This window comes from Saccopteryx bilineata, chromosome 1 (genome assembly GCF_036850765.1).
Source record: "Saccopteryx bilineata isolate mSacBil1 chromosome 1, mSacBil1_pri_phased_curated, whole genome shotgun sequence".
Classification (NCBI taxonomy): Eukaryota; Metazoa; Chordata; class Mammalia; order Chiroptera; family Emballonuridae; genus Saccopteryx; species Saccopteryx bilineata.
In genome coordinates, this window is record NC_089490.1 from 154,301,679 (window position 1) to 154,322,915 (window position 21,237).

At 47.8% G+C, this 21,237-nt stretch overlaps 1 protein-coding gene across 3 annotated transcripts in view; it reads left to right on the plus strand.

The window, feature by feature from the left end:
- The window catches only part of SH3GL1 (SH3 domain containing GRB2 like 1, endophilin A2), a 45,232-nt gene continuing 23,995 nt past the window's right edge, over positions 1-21,237 (plus strand). For all 3 annotated transcript variants that reach the window (XM_066275610.1, XM_066275591.1, XM_066275599.1), the window contains exon 1: positions 1-274. Coding sequence is in view for 2 of the 3 variants with exons in the window: in XM_066275591.1 (XP_066131688.1) it covers positions 230-274 (45 nt within the window). In the remaining variant the exon portion in view is untranslated. The remainder of the gene's footprint in view (positions 275-21,237) is intronic.

A 21,237-nucleotide genomic window follows, 5' to 3' on the forward strand; every position in this document is an offset into this window, starting at 1 on the left:
GGGGCGGGCGCCGGAAGTGTGCGGTTGCCATGTAATATCCTGGCCGCGCCGGCGCGAGAGAGGCTGAGGCTGCGCCGGAGGGCGCGGAGCTGGCGAGAGGGCTGTGGAGGCGGCGCCGATCGAGCCAGTTGAGGCGCGCCGGGGGATTGGCGGCGCATAGGAGCCTGACTTTTGCGCTGTCTTTTGGGTTCACTGGGTCCTGGCGGGAGGTCCGACGACTAAAGGCAGAATGTCGGTGGCGGGGCTGAAGAAACAGTTCTACAAGGCGAGCCAGGTGAGCAGAGGGCGAGCCGGGTTCCCAGGGGCCAGATTAGGCCCGGCTCTAGTTTAGGAGGGGGCCGGAGACACCGAGGGGGCGGTATTGGCACGTGTTCCTCGCAGGATGTGGAGAGCTCGGGAAGGCCGGGGGCCTCGGGCGAAGTAACCCAGGCCCTGCCCGCTATATGGGCTCCAGTCTCCTCGAGAAGGGTGGATAGACCCCTGGATTGGGCAGAGAGACCCCCAGAGGTTAATTTGGGGTGTGAATCCCTCCCCTCCTCCTCCCATCTAAAGGGGCGATGTGTGTGTGTGTGTGTGTGGGGGGGAGACAAGGGGAAGAAACAGATTCTTGCCAGATAGTCCACAACAACAAAAACTCTTTGGATGGACTCGGTACAAAGTTGAAAGGGTGGAGTAAAAAGTCAGTTTCTCACTCCAATCCCTCAGGCATTCAGACAATCTGTCTACCCAGGAACAAGGACTTAGGTCTCTTCAAAGATATGTGTAGCCTTTCCTTAAAACACACATAGCATAGTCATAGTCCTGTGTACTTTGAATTTTTGTTAAATGTGTAGGTATTCTGTACCTCCACTCACTTAATATTGGGGAGGGTTGTTCTGGGCACTGTGGGGTGTTGAGCAACATCTCTGGCTTCCACTCTCAATGCTAAGAGCACCCCAATTGTGGCAACCACAGTTGTCTGTAGTTACTGCCAAAGTCCCTGGGGGAACCCCCTCCTTACTGCACTAGAACAGACCCCTAGAGCTTTTTGGATTTTTTAAGTAGGTAGGTTTCTGGTACTCCATTCCATGAAGTGTGCAATAATTAATTTCACCAGTTCTCTATTGATGGATGTTTAGATGTTTCCAGTAGTTTTCTGCTGCAGTGAATATCTTTGCTTACTGGGGGGATTGGATTTATTGGATCAATTGTTAGAGTGGAATGCTGAATCCAAAAATACATGTGTTTTCCATATGATAGACTGTATGTATAGTTTGTTTGGAAAGTCTGATTGAGAAGCCTAAGATTCCTTGAATTCTATTGGTCCCTGCATTCCAGGTTACAAACCTTAGGTGTGAAATTTGTATGGATAGACTCCATAGAGGAATGAGCCATAATGTTAGGAATTTTTTGGGCCATGCTGGCAAACTGGGCTGGGCTGTATTCCCAATTTGAAGAGGTGCATTGGCCTCACCTGTGATGGTATAGTGGCTAAAGTATTGACCTAGAACACTGAGGTCACTGGTTTGAAACTCTGGGCTTGCCTGGTCAAGGCACGTACAAGAACCACAAATTTATGTTTCTTGCTCCTCCTACCCCCTTTCTGTCTCTCTTTCCTTTCGCTAAATAAATAAATCTTAAGGGGAAAAAAAGGACAAGAAGAGGTGTTTTGGGAGGAAAGAGAAATGAGTCTCCAGTAAGACACAGCTGGTGTCTTTTATCCTGAAGAGGAAAAGTCACAACCCTAGTGGATGTCTAGGGCTAAAGACATTTGGGGTCTGTCCTTAGACACCAGATGATGGCTAAAGGAACCCTAGAGGGGTTGTAGGATTGTTGCTGAGAGTACAACCCTGAGACTATAGCCCTTTGCCCTAACAGGATGGAATTATGTGACTTGGCCCTAGATTAGACCCTACCCAGCAGGCATCAGATCCCCATGTGCTTAATTGGAGCACCTGGAAAAGCTGCCCATTGCCCTGGGCCCTGATGTAGTCCTCCTGCAAGACTGATGTCTCCATAGGTCTTGAAGAATTCCCTCATATAGGCAGATCTCTGGAAGCCCTCCCTGCCCCACCACCATCTATCAGGGCTCATACTGGTGGTCTATCCATTCCAAACTACCTGGGATCTCTCAGGCCAGCCACGAGCTTTTTCTCTCAGGGGGAAACAGGATGGACTGCATTTAGATCTGAGATCTGTGAGAAGTCTTTTCTTATTTTTTTCTTTTTATTTTTTTTAAAGAGACAGAGAGTCAGAGAGGGATAGACAGGGACAGACAGACAGGAATGGAGAGAGATGAGAAGCATCAATCATTAGTTTTTTACTACGCATTGCAACACCTTAGTTGTTCATTGATTGCTCTCCCATACGTGCCCTGACTGTGGGCCTTCAGCAGGCCAAGTAACCCCTTGCTGGAGCCAGCGACCCTGGGTTCAATCTGGTGGGATTTTGCTCAAACCAGATGAGCCCACGCTCAAGCTAGCGACCTCGGGGTCTCGAACCTGGGTCCTCTGCATCCCAGTCTGACGCTCTATCCACTGCGCCACCACCTGGTCAGGCTGTGAGAAGTCTTTTAAAACCTGGAAAGCAGCCCTGGCCGGTTGGCTCAGCGGTAGAGCATCGGCCTAGTGTGCGGAGGACCCAGGTTCGATTCCCTGCCAGGGCACACAGGAGAAGCGCCCATTTGCTTCTCCACCCCTCCGCGGCGCTTTCCTCTCTGTCTCTCTCTTCCCCTCCCACAGCCAAGGCTCCATTGGAGCAAAGATGGCCCAGGCGCTGGGGATGGCTCTGTGGCCTCTGCCCCAGGCGCTAGAGTGGCTCTGGTCGCAACATGGCGACGCCCAGGATGGGCGAGCATCGCCCCCTGGTGGGCAGAGCGTCGCCCCTGGTGGGTGCACGTGCACGGGTGGATCCCGGTGGGGCGCATGCGGGAGTCTGTCTGACTGTCTTCTCCCTGTTTCCAGCTTCAGAAAAATGAGAAGGAAAAAATAAATAAATAAAACCTGGAAAGCACAATGCAACTGTAAGCTGGTGGTTTGCATCAATTTATTATCTGAGGCCCAGCCCTAAAGAATTACTGCAGTGGCCGCATCCTAATCTGAGAGCAGTCATCTTGGCCACCTGGTCAATTCCATGATGAGATGTGCTCTCAAGGATCATCCTAGGGCCCTGGCCGGGTGCTCCAGTGGTTAGGGCATCATCCTGACATGCCCAGGTTGCCTGTTTTTTATTTTCTTTATTTTTTTAAATTTTTTTTAAAAATTTTTCTGAAGCTGGAAACAGGGAGGCAGTCAGACTTCTGCATGCGCCCGACCGGGATCCACCTGGCATGCCCACCAGGGGGCGATGCTCTGCCCATCTTGGGGCGTTGCTCTGCTGCAATCAGAGCCATTCTAGTGCCTGAGGCAGAGGCCACAGAGCCATCCTCAGTGCCTGGGCCAACTTTGCTCCAATGTAGCCTCGGCTGCGGGAGGGGAAGAGAGAGACAGAGAGGAAGGAGAGGGGGAGGGGTGGAGAAGCAGATGGGCGCTTCTCCTGTGTACCCTGGCTAGGAATCGAACCCGGGACTCCTGCATGCCAGGCCGACGCTCTACCACTGAGCAAACCGGCCAGGGCCCCAGGTTGCCTGTTTGATCCCCAGTCAGGGCACAGGTGAGAAACAACCAATGAATGCACAATTAAGTGGAACAACAAGCTGATGCTTCTCTCCCCTACCTCTCCCCCTCCCTCCCTCCCTCCCCCTCTCTCCCTCCCTCCCTCTCTGCCCTCCCCCCTCTCCCTTCCTCTACCCACTCTCATCCTATCTACCCCATTTCCCCCTCTCCTCTCCTTCCCCCTCCTCTCTCTCCCTCCCCCACCTCTAATCAGTGGAAAAAATTTTTTGAAAAAAGTTTCACTCTGGCTCTGTTCCATTCTCTTCTGCAGTAGTTTCCACATTGCTCCAGCATCACCATTGTTCATCTGCCCATGACCATCTCTCTGTGTTTCTTTTTCTCAATCTTAGGAACACCCCTTTTCTTTTCTTTTTTCTTTTTTTTATTCATTTTAGAGGGGGGGGGGGAGAGAGAGAGAGAGAGAGAGAGAGAAGGGAGGAGGAGCAGAAAGCTTCAACTCCCATATGTGCCTTGACCAGGCAAGGCCAGGGTTTTGAACCGGCAACCTCAGCATTCCAGGTCGACGCTTTACCCACTGTGCCACCACAGGTCAGGCGGAACACCCCTTTTCATTCTCTTTTCTGCCTTCCCAGTAGGGTTGTCTGTTAATGTAGTAATAGTTAATATTTATTGAATTCTCAGTGTGAACAGGCAGTACGTATTCTTTAAACCAGGTGATCTCAGCTGGCCTCACTTATTTGGCCTAAAGTTATCCCTTTTTTACACAAAAAGATTTGGGGCCTGACCTGTGGTTGTGCAGTGGATAGGGCTTTACCTGGAATGCTGAGGTTGCTGGTTCAAAACCCCAGGCTTGCCCAGTTGAGACACATACGAGAAGCTATTACCACAAGTGGATGATTCCTGCTTCCCCCCCTTTCTATCTCACTCTCCTCTCTCTCTAAAAAAATTTTTTTAAATCAATAAATAAAACCTTAATAAAAGATTTGGGGACATTTATCTTCTCATAGATACTGTGCTTTTCAGAGGGCCACTTCTGCCCTCCAGGGGATGTTGGCAACATTGGGAGACGTTTTGGTTGTCACAACTTGATTGCTACTGGAATCTAGTGGGTGGAGGCCAGGGATACTGTGCAACATCCTACAGTGCACTGGGTAGCCCCCACAACCAAGAATTCCCTGATCCAGATGTCAGTAGTGCCAAACTTGAGAAACTCTACCAACTTTTTTATTGATTTTTGGAGAGAAGGGAGAAAGAGAAAGAGGGAACATGAGAAAGGAAGAGAAGCGGAAGCAACTACTTGTAGTACTTGTTTCCTCTAATGTGCTTTGATCAGGCAAGCCCAGGGATTTGAACTGGTGACCTCAGCATTCCAGGTCAACGCTTTGTCCACTGCGCCACCACAGGTCAGGCAAGAGAAACTCTGCTTTAAGGCTCAAGAAAAGTGAGGATGGGTTTACCCTGAGGAGGGGGATCCCATTGGGGCCATCCTTATGGTAAGCTACTTGCTTTTCCCAGTTTTTTTTTTGTTTGTTTGTTTTTTTACAGGGACAGAGAGAGAGATAGGGACAGACAGACAGGAACGGAGGGAGATGAGAAGCATCAATCATTAGTTCCTCGTTGCGACACCTTAGTTGTTCATTGATTGCTTTCTCATATGTGCCTTGACTGCGGGCCTTCAGCAGACCGAGTAACCCCTTGCTGGAGCCAGCGACTTTTGCTCAAGCCAGATGAGCCTGTCCGTGCTCAAGCTGGCAACCTTGGGGTCTCAAACCTGGGTCCTCCGCATCCCAGTCCAATGCTCTATCCACTGTGCCACCGGCTAGTCAGGCGCTTTTCCCAGTTTTTAAAACACAGATAACCACATACACACAGATGGACATGTACATAAAACTCAGCATCCAGTTCTGAATTCTTTAGGACCTCAGAGTTTCTTTTGGCATCTGGTATTTTTGAGATGATGTAAGTTTGCATCATTGCTTCTCAGCCAGGGGTTACTAGCCCTGCTCTCTTTCATCTTCTTCCATGTACCTTCCTGGGGACATCTGGTAATGTCTGAGACAGGTTTTGGTTTTCACTACTTGGGAAGAGGATGCTACTGGCCTCAGGTGGGTAGAGGTCAGAGATGGTTGCTAAACATCCTTTAAGGCACAGGACAGCCTTCCCCACAACAAAAATTATATGACCCCCGCCCTAGCTGGTTGGCTCAGCAGTAGAGCTTTGGCCCAGCGTGTGTAAATCCCAGGTTCAATTCCTGGTCAGGGAACAGGAGAAGTGACCATCTGCTGCTTCTCCACCCCTTTCCTCCCCCTTCTCTCTCTCTCTTTTCCTCTCTTTCTCTCCCACAGCCACGGCTTGAATGGTTTGAGCAAGTTGGCCCTGGGAGCTGAGATTGGCTCTGTGGCCTTGCCTCAAGTGCTAAAATAGCTGGGTTGCCGGTTGGTGAGCAGTGGAGCAGTGGCCTCAGATGGGCAGAGCATCCCCCTGTAGGGGGCTTGCCTGGTAGATCCAGTCTGGGGCGTATGCGGGAGTCTGTCTCTCTGCTTCCCTGACTCCTCACCTCTCACTTAATTTAAAAAAAAAAAAAAAAAAAAAAAAAAAAAAAAAAATATATATATATATATATATATATATATATATATATATATATATATGGCCCCCAAGTGTCGGTAGCACCAAGGCTGAGAAATCCTGCTTTGAAACAGGTTCTTAATTTCAAAGGTTTATAACAGTGCAGTTTCTTTTTTTTTTATTTAATTGATTTAACAGGGAGAGGAGGATAGGGGGACGAGAAGTAGTTGCTTCACTATAGCTGTTCATTGGTTGCTTGTCGTATGTGCCTTGACTAAGCCCAGGGTTTTGAACCAGCACCCTCAGCGTTCCAGGTTGGTGCTCTATCCATTGCACCACCATAGGCCAGGCACAGTGCAGTTTCTATATTAAGAAATAGAAGCGAGCCTGACCAGGTGGTGGCGCAGTGGATAGAGCGTCGGACTGGAATGCGGAAGGACCCAGGTTCGAGACCCCGAGGTCGCCAGCTTGAGCGTGGGCTCATCTGGCTTGAGCAAAGAGCTCACCAGCTTAGACCCAAGGTCGCTGGCTCCAGCAGGGGGTTGCTCGGTTTGCTGAAGGCCCGCGGTCAGGGCACATGTGAGAGGGCAATCAATGAACAGCTAAGAAGTTGCAACGCGCAACAAGAAACTGATGATTGATGCTTCTCATCTCTCTCCGTTCCTGTCTGTCTGTCCCTGTCTATCTCTGCTTCTGTAAAAAAGAAAAAAAAAAAGAAATAGAAGCGAGATAAAACATTTTAAATTTTATTTTTAATAATTTTATTTGTTTAGGTGAGAGGAGGGGTGATAAATGAGGCAGACTCCCACAGGCAACTCTCATCTGGGGCTGATGCTTGAGTACTGATCTATTTTTAGCGCCTGAGCTGGGAGCTATCCTTAGGGCCCAGGACCACACTTGAACCAAGCTTGAACCAAACAAGCCACTGGCTGCGTGAGGGGAAGAGGGAGAGAAGGGAGAGAGGGAGGTAGGGAGAAGCAGATGGCCACTTCTCCTGTGTGCCCTGACCAGGAATTGAACCCAGGATGTCCACACACCAGGCTAAACCTCTATCCACTGAGCCACCAGCCAGGGCACAGGTAAAGCATTTTAAAAAATGTTTTGTGTTTTTTTTTTTTTGTTTGTTTGTTTGTTTTTTTCTGAAGCTGGAAACGGGGAGAGACAAACAGACTCCCGCAGGCGCCCGACTGGGATCCACCTGGCTCGCCCACCAGGGGCGACGCTCTGCCCACCAGGGGGTGATGCTCTGCCCCTCCGGGGCGTCGCTCTGCTAAGACCAGAGCCACTCTAGCCCCTGGGGCAGAGGCCAAGGAGCCATCCCCAGCGCCCAGGCCATCTTTGCTCCAATGGAGCCTTGGCTGCGGGAGGGGAAGAGAGAGACAGAGAGGAAGGAGGGGGGGTGAAGAAGCAAATAGGCGCTTCTCCTATGTGCCCTGGCCGGGAATCGACCCCGGGTCCCCCACACGCCAGGCCGACCGGCCAGGGCCTGTTTTTTTGTTTGTTTGTTTGTTTTGTATTTTTCTGAAGTGAGAAGCAGGAGGCAGAGAGACAGACTCCTGCATGCGCCCGACCAGAATCCACCTGGCATGCCCACTAAGGGGTGATGCTCTGCCCATCTGGGGCATTGCTCCATTGCACCCAGAGCCATTCTAGTGCCTGAGGCAGAGGCCATGGAGCCATCCTCAGTGCCCGGGCCAACTTTGCTCCAATGGAGCCTTGGTTGCAGGAAGGGAAGAGAGAGAGAGAGAGAAAGCAGAGGGAGAAGAGTGGAGAAGCAGATGGGCACTTCTCCTGTGTGCCCTGGCTGGGAATCAAACCCTGGGCTTCCGACACTACCACTGAGCCAGCGGCCAGAGCTAAAAAAATGTTTTAAAAAAATTGAAAATTTCTGCCCTGGCTGGATAGCTCAGTTGGTTAGAGCATCGTCTTGAAGCTCAGAGATTGACAGTTCAATCCCTGGTCAGGGCACATACAGGGGCGGATTGATGTTCCTGTCTTTCTCTCTCTCTCTTTGCCCCCCTTCTGTAAAATCAATATAATAAAAACATTATAAAAAATTTAAGAATTTCTGCCTGACCAGGCGCTGGCGCAGTGGACAGAGCGTTGGACTGGGATGCGGAGGACCCAGGTTTAAGACTATGAGGTCGCCAACTTGAGCGAGGGCTCATCTGGTTTGAGCAAAGCTCACCAGCTTGGACCCAAGGTCGCTGGCTCGAGCAAGGGATTACTCAGTCTGCTGTAGCCCCACAGTCAAGGCACATAAATTTTTGATTGATTTTTAGAGAGAATAAGGGAGAGACATCGATTTGTTCTTCTTATTTATACATTTATTGGTTGATTCTTACACATACCCTGACTAGGGATCTAACCTGCAATCTTGGCATATTGGAATGATGCTCTTTTTTTTTTTTTTTTAATTGGTTGATTTTAGAGAGAAGGAAAGAGGAAGGGAGAGGGAGAAACACTTATTTGTTGTTCCACTTCATTGTGCGTCTATTGGTTACTTCCTGTATGTGCCCAGACCGGGTTTCAAACTTGCATCCTTGGTGTTTCAGGATGACTCTCTAACCACGTGAACTAACCAGCCAGGGCCAGGCATACCTGTTTTTGGGGGTTTTTTTAGAGAGAGAGAGAGAGAAAGGGAGAGAGACGAGAAGCATCAACTTATAGTTGCAGCACTTTAGTTGTTCATTGATTGCTTCTCATATACACCTTGACTGGGAGCTCCAGTCAGTGACCCCGCACTCAAGCTGATGAGCCTGTGCTTAAGCCCATGACTTTGGGGTTTATAACCTGGGACCTGAGTGTCCCAGGTCAACACTCTTATCTACTACTGCACCACCACTGGTCAGGCAGGGCAGACCTGTTTTACTGTACTTCACAGATGTTGCTTTTTTTAAAAATTGAAGGCAAGCCCTGGCCGGTTGGCTCAGTGGTAGAGTGTCGGCCTGGTGTGCAGAAGTCCTGGGTTCGATTCCCGGCCAGGGCACACAGGAGAAGCGCCCATCTGCTTCTCCACCCCTCTCCCTCTCCTTCCTCTCTGTTTCTCTCTTCTCCTCCCGCAGCGAGGCTCCATTGGAGCAAAGATGGCCTGGGCGCTGGGGATGGCTCCTTGGCCTCTGCCCCAGGCGCTGGAGTGGCTCTGGTCACAACAGAGCTACACCCCAGAGGGGCAGAGCATCGCCCCCTGGTGGGCAGAGCGTTGCCCCCTGGTGGGCAGAGCAACGCCCCTGGTGGGCTTGCCGGGTGGATCCCAGTCGGGCGCCTGCGGGAGTCTGTCTGTCTCTCCCCATTTCTAGCTTCAGAAAAAAAAAAAAAATTGAAGGCAGTTACTCGTCCCCCTCCCCCTCCCCCCTGCAAAGCAAAAAGGTTACAACTTGCCTTATTGTGGTGGTCCATAACCTATCTTGCAATATTTCCAAGGTCTGCCTGTTGGCAATATTTTGGCAAATTCTACTCCAATTCAGGTCTTGCATATAATCAGTTTGGGCTTGAGTGGGAGGTTTGTGAGCTTTTACTTCTTTATTTATTTGTTTATTTATTTTGAGTTTTTACTCTTTTTTTCTTTTCTTTTTCTTATTATGAGCTGGCTACTGCCTGGGTTTTGGCCTGGGCTGATAAAAGTTGAAGAATCTATTGAGGAAAGCAGTACAAAAAATAGGTGTCTGTCTTGGTTCTCGCTGGCCTTCCTGTGTAAGGCCCTCTCCCTCAATAGCAGCCTGGTACATAGGCAAGGCTAGAATTGGGGAAGATGCTTTTTTTTTTTTTTTTTAAATGCGAGAGAGGGACAGATAGGGATAAACAGATAGGAAGGGAGACAGATGAAAAGAATAAATTCTTCATTGTGGCACCTTAGTTATTCATTGCTTTCTCATAAGTCTCTTGACTTGTGTGTGGGGGGGCTCCTTGCTTGAGCCAGTGACCATGGGGGTCATGTCTATGATCCATACTCAATCTGGCAACCTTGGGGTTTCGAACCTGGGTCCCCTGTGTCCCAGGCTGACGCTCTGTCCACTGAGCCACTGCCTGGTCAGATGGGAGATGCTTTTATATGTGAATTTCTGGGAAACTAGTGAGATCTAGAATTCAAAGTTCACTTCTCATTGTCTTGTGTGTATGGGTGACATCCATTTCCAGACCTAAACTGCTAACTGGTTTTCCACTAACTTGTGGCTAGGTTGTGTGGAGATTTAAGTCTAACTAGGGATAGAACTGGCAGCTGGCTGAAATGTTGGCCTGACTTTTTTTTTCCCTCCCGTGAAAGGAGGGAGAAGAGAGTTTGAACTGAAAGGTTGGTCCTTCTTGAGCTAGGAAGAAAATTCATGACCGTATCCCATAGCTTTGAAGTTTATTAGGTGCTTACTAGCCCCCCCCCCATTTGTGCCTAAGAGAGATTAAACTTCCTGTGATAGGCCTGCAGTGGTAGGAGGGCTGAGAGACCTAGGACCCCAGCCTGTTAGAGTGTTTCTGGGGAATGTGCCTAGTGTTTGAAATGTCCTCAGTTACCACCTGCACTGACCTATTTTCTTTTTTTTTTTTTTTTTTTAATTTTTTTAATTCATTTATTCACTTTAGAGAGGAGAGGGAGAGACAGAGAGAGAGAAGGGGGGAGGAGCTGGAAGCATCAACTCTCATATGTGCCTTGACCAGGCAAGCCCAGGGTTTCGAACCGGCGACCTCAGCATTTCCAGGTCGACGCTTTATCCACTGTGCCACCACAGGTCAGGCTGACCTATTTTCTAAACCTCAGTTTGTAGAATCAAGTTTTTTATTTCCTAGTGAAGTGCTTGACCTATTAAATAATATATATATATATATATATATATATACACATGGAATGTTAAGATACAAATTTCTGGAACTTGTAACTGCTTCACTTCAGCATGAATAAAAGTGTGGAACCCATGTGCTGCAAATGACTGGTGACAGACAAGGTCTGGAGAGTGGGATCCTCACCCCAGGTCCTTGAACTCAGCAGCTGCAGGTTAACTCCGGAAGAAGTCTTTCCTGGGGCAGTAGGCATGGGAAGCCATTGGGATGTCCATGTGTGATTGGAACTGAGTTAAGACTACCCTTACAGGAAGCCACCCTGCTGACTCGATCTGTAAGAAGACCCTTGAGTTAACCTTTACTCTGTGGGATCCTGGGTGGAGATGTTCTCATCCTGCTCCTTCAGTGGACAGGCTGGGCCACTCCCACACTGCCTGAATGGAGTAACCAGTGGTGTTTTAGGCTGGACTCGAACTACAGAAGAGGTTTGAGACTGTCCTTCCCTAAAGGAACCAGGGGCCTCTTTAAACCCCACCCCGCTCCCATTTTCCAGATCTGTCTGTAAAAGTAGATTAACCTGACCTTTGCAGGACCTACTGTTCACAATCACAGAGGCATTCTTGTCACCATGCAGCGTCCTGAGCATTCTTTTTTTTTTTTTTTTTTTTTTTCTGAAGCTGGAAACAGGGAGAGACAGTCAGACAGACTCCCGCATGCGCCTGACCGGGATCCACCCGGCATGCCCACCAGGGGCGACACTCTGCCCACCAGGGGGTGATGCTCTGCCCCTCCGGGGCGTCGCTCTGCCGAGACCAGAGCCACTCTAGCGCCTGGGGCAGAGGCCAAGGAGCCATCCCCAGCACCCGGGCCATCTTTGCTCCAGTGGAGCCTTGGCTGCGGGAGGGGAAGAGAGAGACAGAGAGGAAGGAGGGGGTGGGAGTGGAGAAGCAAATGGGCGCTTCTCCTATGTGCCCTGGCCAGGAATTGAACCTGGGTCCCCCGCACGCCAGGCCGACGCTCTACCGCTGAGCCAACCGGCCAGGGCCCTGAGCATTCTTGTTATTAACAGACAAGGACTAAGGGGTCATCACATTCTAATTCTGTGACTGCTGAATATGAGGCCAAAAGTCCACCTCTGACTCAGAATCCTGTGTGTATTAAAGACAAGTTCAAAAGAACAACAAGGGGAGAAAAAAACAGTTCAAATGCAGTGGAATTTAACCACATAGCTTATCTGGGTGTGTTTTTAAGGCAAAGCCATAGGACACTTAATTATATTTCTTGTGCCACTTAATAACAGCCTGTGAGGTTAGGAGTTTCACAGTCTCTCCATGTTCAGTTTCAAAAATTGGGGACTGTCACATCTTTGAGACCCCAAGTTATCAAAAACTTAGCAATGAGTCAAGAAAATCCTGCTGTTCACCCACCCACCAATACCCAGCCTTCCCTTCATCAAACTAACATATGAAGACTTAGTGCATGTGGGGTCTGAGCTCGCCTTTTTTGCACTTAAGCTCTCCACATGTGCATCTGTTTGCTTTTTTTCCTCAGAGGAAGAATGTGCAGGTTGTGACCAGGTCTGCCATTTGCCTTTAACATGTGTATCCCTGGGCTTTGGTTCAAGGGCATAGGCCAGTTAGCTCTGCCCTAGCCCCTATTCCAGCCTTTCTCCTTTTTTTGGTGCTGCCAATATTTTGGAATTGATCCAAGCTGAAGAAACTTGGTTTTTAAATTAGGGCATTCAGCCAACTTCCTCTTCAGGATTTCAGAGGCAACTGCATAAGTTTTGGCACTGTGGCTGGAGGCTGGGGGCCTGTGGAGAAGGAAGGTCAGATTGTTTCTGTTTCTGAGTTCAGAGGTGGGGTTTGATGCTGAAACTTTCAAGCCTTCTTACCCTGGGGAAGTTAGGAACCCATTTAGAGGGTTCTACATCTTGTCCTCAAGCCCTAATAGCTTTTGAATGTGCCTGGTGAAGTATTAGGGGAGGTCTGTTCTGGTTCTTTTTCAAAGGTGTCCCTAGAAAGCTGGATAGAAGAATGTGTCAGAATGTGGCAGCAGCTGGCTTCTCTTGTCTCTCCCCTCCCCCTCCCGCTTTTTCTCTCCACACCCCTCCTTCCTCCTCCCTCCTCTCTCGTCTTTCACAGGGCTGAATTTGGCAGCTACTTCCCAGAAGACAGCTTTGTTTTCCTTTTCTGCTCAGCTCCTAGAAAAACCTGCTGACTGGGTTCTGAGAGTGGGGTCAAGTGGAGACTCCCAGCCACAGCAGGAAAAAAAGCTGTGCAATTTCCTCCAAACAGTGCAATTTCCTCTGGGGGATCTGACTCAGCATCTGTCCCCTGTCTGTTTTGGAAAGGACTGCTGCCTTGCTGCTGGGATTTCCACACCTGGGCATAAACATTTCCAGTGGGCATCATGCCCGGTGTATGAGATAGCCAGCCTGACTCAGTGGCCATGGTCTCTGCAGCAGTCACTGTCAACAGGAGATGCTTTCATAGCCCAACAATGTGAGATATCTTCCCTGTGTTGAGCAGCTCTTTCTGCCCTTGGACTGATGAACATGAGTTCATCCTCTGTATGCTCCTCCAGATTTTTCGCTTGGTGTCTTCCTAGACCTTTGTTCTTTCAGATCCCCTATCTCCCAGTTTCACATACTCCTGTGTAGAGGACTGAGGTTGACTTGGGTGACTATTCTGTTGTCTTTGTTGCTGGATTATATTCTCTTTACAGGCAGAAACCATGTTTTCTGCCCACTGCTGTGTACCTAGTGTTGAGCCAGGCACCTGCCTGTCTCAGGAACTCAGTAACAATGGAGGGATGTTTGCCTCGCACATGAGCAGGCAGATTCTGCAGCATGGTTTGGGAGAATGTAAAAGTGGGAGCAGTTCTATCAGCGCACCTGGAGAAAGCAGAAATCTGGGACACATGGTAATAAGTGTGTCCCCACTGACCTGGGTGTAGTTTGAGCTCCACCTGGCAATCAGAACCTTCCAGAGCCCTGCCCTGGTCCTGGCTTCAGTTCCCAACCATCCCCTTCTAGGCCCACACTCCAGTCCTACCAGTCTGCTCAGGTCCCACCCAGCTGCCTGTACCTTTCCCCTCCTTCTGTTGGAGGCAGTGCTCCTCTCACCTTTCCCAGCCTATCCCAGGTCTCTGTCCACGTTCTGGTTGCTCTTTGTGTATCTTCCTTTATTCTTGCTATCTCCCTGAGCACCCACTACTCCACCTCCAAGCATCTGGTGCAGTGGTCTCACACCCTCGTGCCGCATGCCAAGCACAGCCTTATGTCAGATGCACTTTTATTCTCATCAGAGGCCAGCTCCAGAATGATCGGAGCTGGCTGGGGATTTGTGTCAAACCCTGGTCCCCTGGGTATGTCTTACCGACCATGTTGTCAGAAATTTTGGGCTCTTCTTAGAGTGGGAGTGTGGCTTCCTGCAGTGTCCCCAGGGGTGGCTCAATACCAGCCCCTGCCTAGCTCCTGCTAAGGAGGGAAGTAAGGTGGCTGGTGAGTCCTTGGAGGGCTCTGTTGGGAAAAGGTCTCACTAGTTTAAGAACTAAGAAATCAGCCTTGGTTGGTTAGAGCATCGTCCCAGTACACCAAGGTTGCGGGTTCTATCCCTGGTCAGGCACATAAGAGAATCGACCAATGAATCTATAAGTGGAACAACAAATCAGTGTTTCCGCCCTCTTCTAAAACCAATACATGAAAATTAAAAAAAATAAAAATAAAAAATAAGAATTTGCTCAGATATTTATCCCTTTGGCTTAGAATCTGCCTACCTCCAGGGGCTTTGGTTGAGAGGGACCTGTACTTGCCTGGGCCAGAGGGGCCTGACCTGTGTCTCTGGCGGTTTCTATTACTTGGACCCCAAGGCCAGCTCCAAACTTACCTGGAGGTGCCCAGCCTGTTCAGAAATGTTGGGCTCTACCTAAAGCCATCGGAAATACATATTTTACTTTAAAATGTATAATATATATGTATTTCCCGATGGTTTTAGGTAAAGCCATCAGAAATACATATTTTACTTAAAAATGTATAATAAATATGTATTTTCCGATGGTTTTAGGTAAAGCCATCGGAAATACCTATTTTTCTTAAAAATGTATTGTATAATAAATATCTATTTTCCGATGGCTTTAGGCGACCCCTGTGTTTTGGTCGTCGACCCCCGCCGGGGTTGCGACCCACAGGTTGAGAACCGCTGCCCTAGATAGTGATCCGTGACCATCCCCGAGATGCAGAGTGCTCCTAGGCCCAGTGCATTGGAAGCCAGTCTCCTTACCTGCTGGCCCCACCACTCCCTTTCTTAACCCTTACTCCATGTGGAGAACCTAGACTCATTCTGCCACCTCCACATCTTTTCCCTTTTATGTTCCCTTACTTAAAAAAAAAAATATATATATATATATTAAATATATATATATATATTATATATATATTTGTATTTTTCTGAAGCTGGAAACGGGGAGAGACAGTCAGACAGACTCCCGCATGCGCCCGACCGGGATCCACCCGGCACACCCACCAGGGGCGACGCTCTGCCCACCAGGGGGCGATGCTCTGCCCCTCCAGGGCGTCGCTCTGCCGCAACCAGAGCCACTCTAGCGCCTGGGGCAGAGGCCAAGGAGCCATCCCCAGCGCCCGGGCCATCTTTGCTCCAATGGAGCCTTGGCTGCAGGAGGGGAAGAGAGAGACAGAGAGGAAGGGGGGGGGGTGGAGAAGCAAATGGGCACTTCTCCTATGTGCCCTGGCTGGGAATCGAACCCGGGTCCCCCGCACGCCAGGCCGACACTCTACCGCTGAGCCAACCGGCCAGGGACAAAAAAAATATATTTTTTAAATGTTTATTTTATTGATGTTAGAGGGAAAGAAAAAGAGGGAGAGAGAGACAGGAACATCAATCTGCTCCTGTATGTGCCGACTAGAGATTGAACCAGCAACCTCTGTGCTTTGGGAAAATGCTCTAACAAACCAAACTATCTGGCCAGAGCTATATTCTCTTACTTTTAAAATTTATTTTAAAGGGATCTTGATGTAAAATACTATGTCAACTGAACCACCAAATATAACTGAAACAAAGCAGGGTAATCAATTTTCCTGAATACCTCACCTCTGAGCCTGGGGTCTGTTTCCTCTTGTTAGAGTTGTTGAAACCAGAACAGTACCCCCTTGCCAGAATAAGGAGTTTTGAAGGAGCATTGCTGCAGGCATAATTTTCTCACTTGTTACCTTTTGCACTTCAGAGCATGATCCCCTGTAAACTACGGTTACCTTTCTTCTTTTTTTTTTTAAGAATAATTAAAATGCACCTGACCAGGCGGTGGCGCAGTGGATAGAGTGTCAGACTGGGATACAGAGGACCCAGGTTCAAGACCCCGAGGTCGCCAGCTTGAGTGCCGGCTCATCTGGTTTGAGCAAAAGCCCACCAGCTTGAACTAAGGTCGCTGGCTCGAGTAAGGGTTTACTTGATCTGCTGAAGGCCTGCGGTCAAGGCACATATGAGAAAGCAATCAATGAACAACTAAGGTGTCACAACAAAAAAACTGATGATTGATACTTCTCATCTCTCTCCATTCCTGTCTGTCTGTCCCTGTCTATCCCTCTCTCTGACTCACTTTCTGTCTCTAAAAAAAAAAAAAAAGAATAATCAAAATGCAATAACATTGTTGCCATGCTAATTAAGTTAGGAGTTAAAGTTCTATTTCTGTAGATCTGTCTGCATATGGACTTATGTGCCAGAAGAACCATCCCTTTTCTGACACCTATAGTCATTCACATAATCAATATTTGTATATATTCTTTAACTTTTTCATTGAATTTATTGGGGTGACATTGGTAAATAAAATTATATAGGTTTCAGGTGTACAGATCTTTTTTTAAGATTTTTTTTTATTTGTTTTAGAGAGAGTTGAAAGCGAGAGAGAGATAGAAGGGCGGGGGAAGGAGGAGCGGGAAGCATCAACTCACAGTTGCTTCTCGCATGTGCCTTGACTGGGCAAGCCCAGGGTCTCAAACCGGCAATCTCAGCACTCCAGGTCGACACCGTAATTCACTGCGCCACCACAGGTCAGACAAGGTGTACAATTCTATAATTCATCATCTGTATATCTATCTTCTCTTGATACCTGCCACCATTCCCCTCAGCCTTCATGGAGAATTAGAAAATCCTGCGGACTTGAATCAAGGCTCAAAAGAGAGAGTTGTGGGATTAGGGTTGATTCAAGTGTCTGGAAAGAAGCATGACAGTAAGTGGCACAGTTCAGTCGATATTCTTAGTCCCCAAACACCACTTCGGCTGATAATTCAAATATCTTTCACCAGGACACCTCAATTCATTCAGCCTATGTGGAATCACCTCTGTGGAATGGTTGATTTCTGCTGTCATTTTGGGCCTCAGCCCAAGGAGTGAGAGGAGACTTGTGTCCTTAGGAATTCCTTTGGGAGGGAACCTCTTCCCCTTTTTACCCTCAAGTCCCTTTCTCATCCCCTGCCACCCACTACTCCAGGATGATGCCCCTTGGCTGCCTTGGACAGGTGGACAGGTGTTCATCAACCTGATGTCCTCAGCTCATCAGAGCCATGACTCTGAAGTCAGGCAAGTGGGCAGCCTTGGCCTTAGGGGCCAGCTTTGTGGTTCAGAAGAGGCAGCCGGGGAAATGGGGATGGGATTTCTTCATCCTAACCTGACCCAGCTGGCCTAGCATTATACTCTGTCTTTATGGAGGTGGAGAATCCTTGCAATGTGTCAGTCTCTTGCTTCCTGTTGCCCAAAGTCAGCATTTCACCCTTGAGAAGTCTTTGAGCTGCTGCAGTCCCTCATTGATTGCAGTGTGTGTGTCTAAGCAGGTCCCTACATATATGTATGTGATACTCCCCACAGGAATTGGCTTTGAGGTCCAAAACATGGAAACAGAGATCGTCTTTCTTTCCTGGCTCTGACACATTCACGTCACAGTGGAAAAGTCTCATGTGTTTCTCTCTGGGAGGTTCCTAATCAGTTTCTTTCTTCGTAGGAGACTCAAGGACAGCTGAGTGTTCTCTTCGAGCCCCAGATCCCACACCAGGCTCCCTACTTTGTCCCAGAGCACCCCATGAACTTCAGCATGGACTCAAAGCTGCCCACTGGGTGGGCAGAAGACACCAGTGGGCCCTTCTCTTTAATAGAGTCTCTCTACCACTTCTGGACTGGTGGGTCTGGTAGTGCTAAGTGGGAAGTAGGGAGACAGGGGAATTTGTAGGGCTCAGGAGGAGAGTGTGCCTGTTCAGAAGAGTGGGGAGGAGGAAGACCTTTCATTTGTCTGAATTCAGGAGTCTGCTCAATGCACAGGAGAACCGGGAGGAAAAGGAATGACCTTCCAAAAGGAGATTTCCACTTAGCTAATTCACGAGGTGTTTACTAGGCCCACCAGCCAGTTTGCATCAATAAGTCATGAAGGAACATACCCTTTTCTAGGCACCTTAAATTTGTGTTATAAAGTATCTTAGGCTGATAGAATGATCAGCCTGATAGCCAAGTGCTCATCAGTACTTAAAGAGCAATACAGTTAGAGTCCATTATACCTTCACTGCATATGGATTTATCACTAAAAAAATGCACAGCTCTGTGGCCTCTGCCTCAGGCGCTAGAGTGGCTCTGGTTGCAACATGGCGAAGCCCAGGATGGGCAGAGCATCGCCCCCTGGTGGGCGTGCCGGGTGGATCCCGGTCGGGTGCGGGCGCATGCGGGAGTCTTGTCTGACTGTCTCTCCCTGTTTCCAGCTTCAGAAAAATGCAAAAAAAAAAAAAAAAAAAAAGCACAGTATTGTTTTTCAAGTTTACACCTCATGTAAATGGTATCACGTGATTTTTTTTGTGTATAACCTACTTTCTTTGCTCAGCACTATTTGTAATTCATTCACATTGATATCTGTGACTCTAGTTTATTTCCACAGGTACATGGCTCCCTTGATGAGACTATTCCACAGTGCTTTTTTATCCATCTCCCTGTCAGTGGGCATTTAGAATGTTTCAAAATTTTTGCTTTCAAACAGTGGCAGTGAACAATCTTGTAGATGTTCATTTGGGCACACGTCTGAGAGTCTCTTGAGTCATATCTTGTAATGTAACCATATAGGTTTTCAGTGGTAGCTGCCTGGAAAAAAACAACCTATTCAATTTGCACGGACTCAAAGCTAATAGGGTTCATGTGTTTGAGCTCTCAAAAAGGATAGTATTTCAGCTGGGCTCCGCTGGGCTGCACGTGCTCAGGGGCCTTGGCCAGGAAGTGGTATGTGTGGGCCAGGGGCTCCGTGTTGGTTCAGTGTGGTCCAGAGGGAGCATGCACCATGGATCAACCCAGGGAAGCCCACAGCCACTGCTAGCACCGAGAACCCTTTTTCTGCTCTGGGTCCTCCTCATGGAATTAATTTCTTCATCAGCTTGTCAATTTATCAAGAAACCCATGTTTTCTGTTTCGGTCTCTGCAGTGAGACGAAGCTCGCAGACAGCCCCTGGCATCTTCTCTCAAGCTGGGAGATACAGTTGATCCTCATTGTTTGTAGATTCCATATTTGCAATTTCACCTGCTTGCTGGCATTTATTTGTAATGCTCAAATCAATACTTGTGGCACTTTCACAGACATGTGCAGCACAGCAAAACAATTTTGAGTTTTCTGATTCTCTCTGCCTTCTTATTTCATTCAGCTCTTGTACTGTAAACTGGTGTCCTTTTTCACTGTATATTTAGGGCTGCATTTTTTGTCTTTTTGTGAATGTTTTCACTTTTTTTTAACAACTTTAAAATTTTTATTTTTATAGATTTTAGAGAGAGAGAAACAGAAACATAGACTTGTTCCACTTATTTATGCATTCATTGGTTGATTCTTGTGTGCCCTGACTTGGGATTGAACCCACAACCGTGATATATTGGGACCATGCTCTAACTAACAGAGCTTATTAGCCAGGGTTTGTTTTCACTGTTTATATTGGCCCCAAGCATAGAGCTGAAGTGCTATCTAGGGTTCCTAAGCACAAGAAGGTTGTGCTTATTCCTTACACAGAAAATACATGTATTAGAGAAGCTTTATTTAGGCATGAGTTACAGTGCTGTTGGCTGAGTTCAATGTTAATGAAGCAACAATGTATATTAAATAAGATGTATTTAAATAAATACATATAACACAAGGTTATATAACCTAACCCGTTATTTTAGTGTTTGTAGTGACTTTATAGAACAAAACCACTATGAATAATGACAGTCACTGTAGTTCCTGTGAAAGGTAGAATACCCTGGCCACCCCGCTCCCTTACCCCAAGGATGTCCCTGTCCTGGTCTGTGGAACCTGTGGATATGTTACCACAAGGAACTTTGCTGATGGAGTTAAGAGTATGGGCCTGGAGATGGGAGAGAACATTCTGGATCTAATCATAGGGACTCTTAGAAGTGTGAACCTTTTCCTGCTGTGGTCAGAGAGTAATGTGACTATGGAAAAGAGAACCAGAGGGAAGATTGCACAAAGGCTTTGCTGACTTTGAAGATGGAGAGATGGGCCATGAGCCAGGGAATGCAGGTGGCTTCTATAAGCCAGGAAAGTCATGGAAATCCCTAAAACCCCCAGAAATAAATGTAGCCCTGCTGACATCCTGGTCTTAGCTGGTGAGATCCATATTTGATTTCTTTCTTTGTGTGTGTGTGTGTGTGTGTCAGAGAGAGGGACAGATAGGGACAGACAGGAAGGGAGAGATGAGAAGCATCAATTCTTTGTTGCGGCACCTTAGTTCATTGATTGCTTTCTCACATGTGCCTTGACCGGCGGCACATATGAGTGACAGCAGACCGAATGACCCCTTGCTCAAGCCATCAACCTTGGGTCCAAGCTGGTGAGCTTTTTTGCTCAAACCAGATGAGCCCGCGCTGAAGCTGGGACCTCTGGGTCTCAGACCTGGGTCCTCCACATCCCAGTCCGACGCTCTATCCACTGTGCCATATATATATATATGGTCAGGCCATATATATATTTATATATATATGGATAGATATAGATATATATATATTTTAGATTCCATATATGAGTGAAATCATGGTATTTCTCTTTCTCTGATTTATTTCACCTAACGTAATACCTGAGGTTCCCTTTTCTCTACATTCTCACCGACACTTACTTGCTTTTGTTTTAATTTTAATTTATTTATTTTAGAAAGAGAGAAAGAGAAACATCTGTTGTTCCACTTATTTATGCATTCATTGGTTAAATCATTATTTTTAAATTTTTTTTTAGCGTGTGCATGTGAGAGAGAGAGGAAGGAAGAGAGATGAAAAGCATCAAC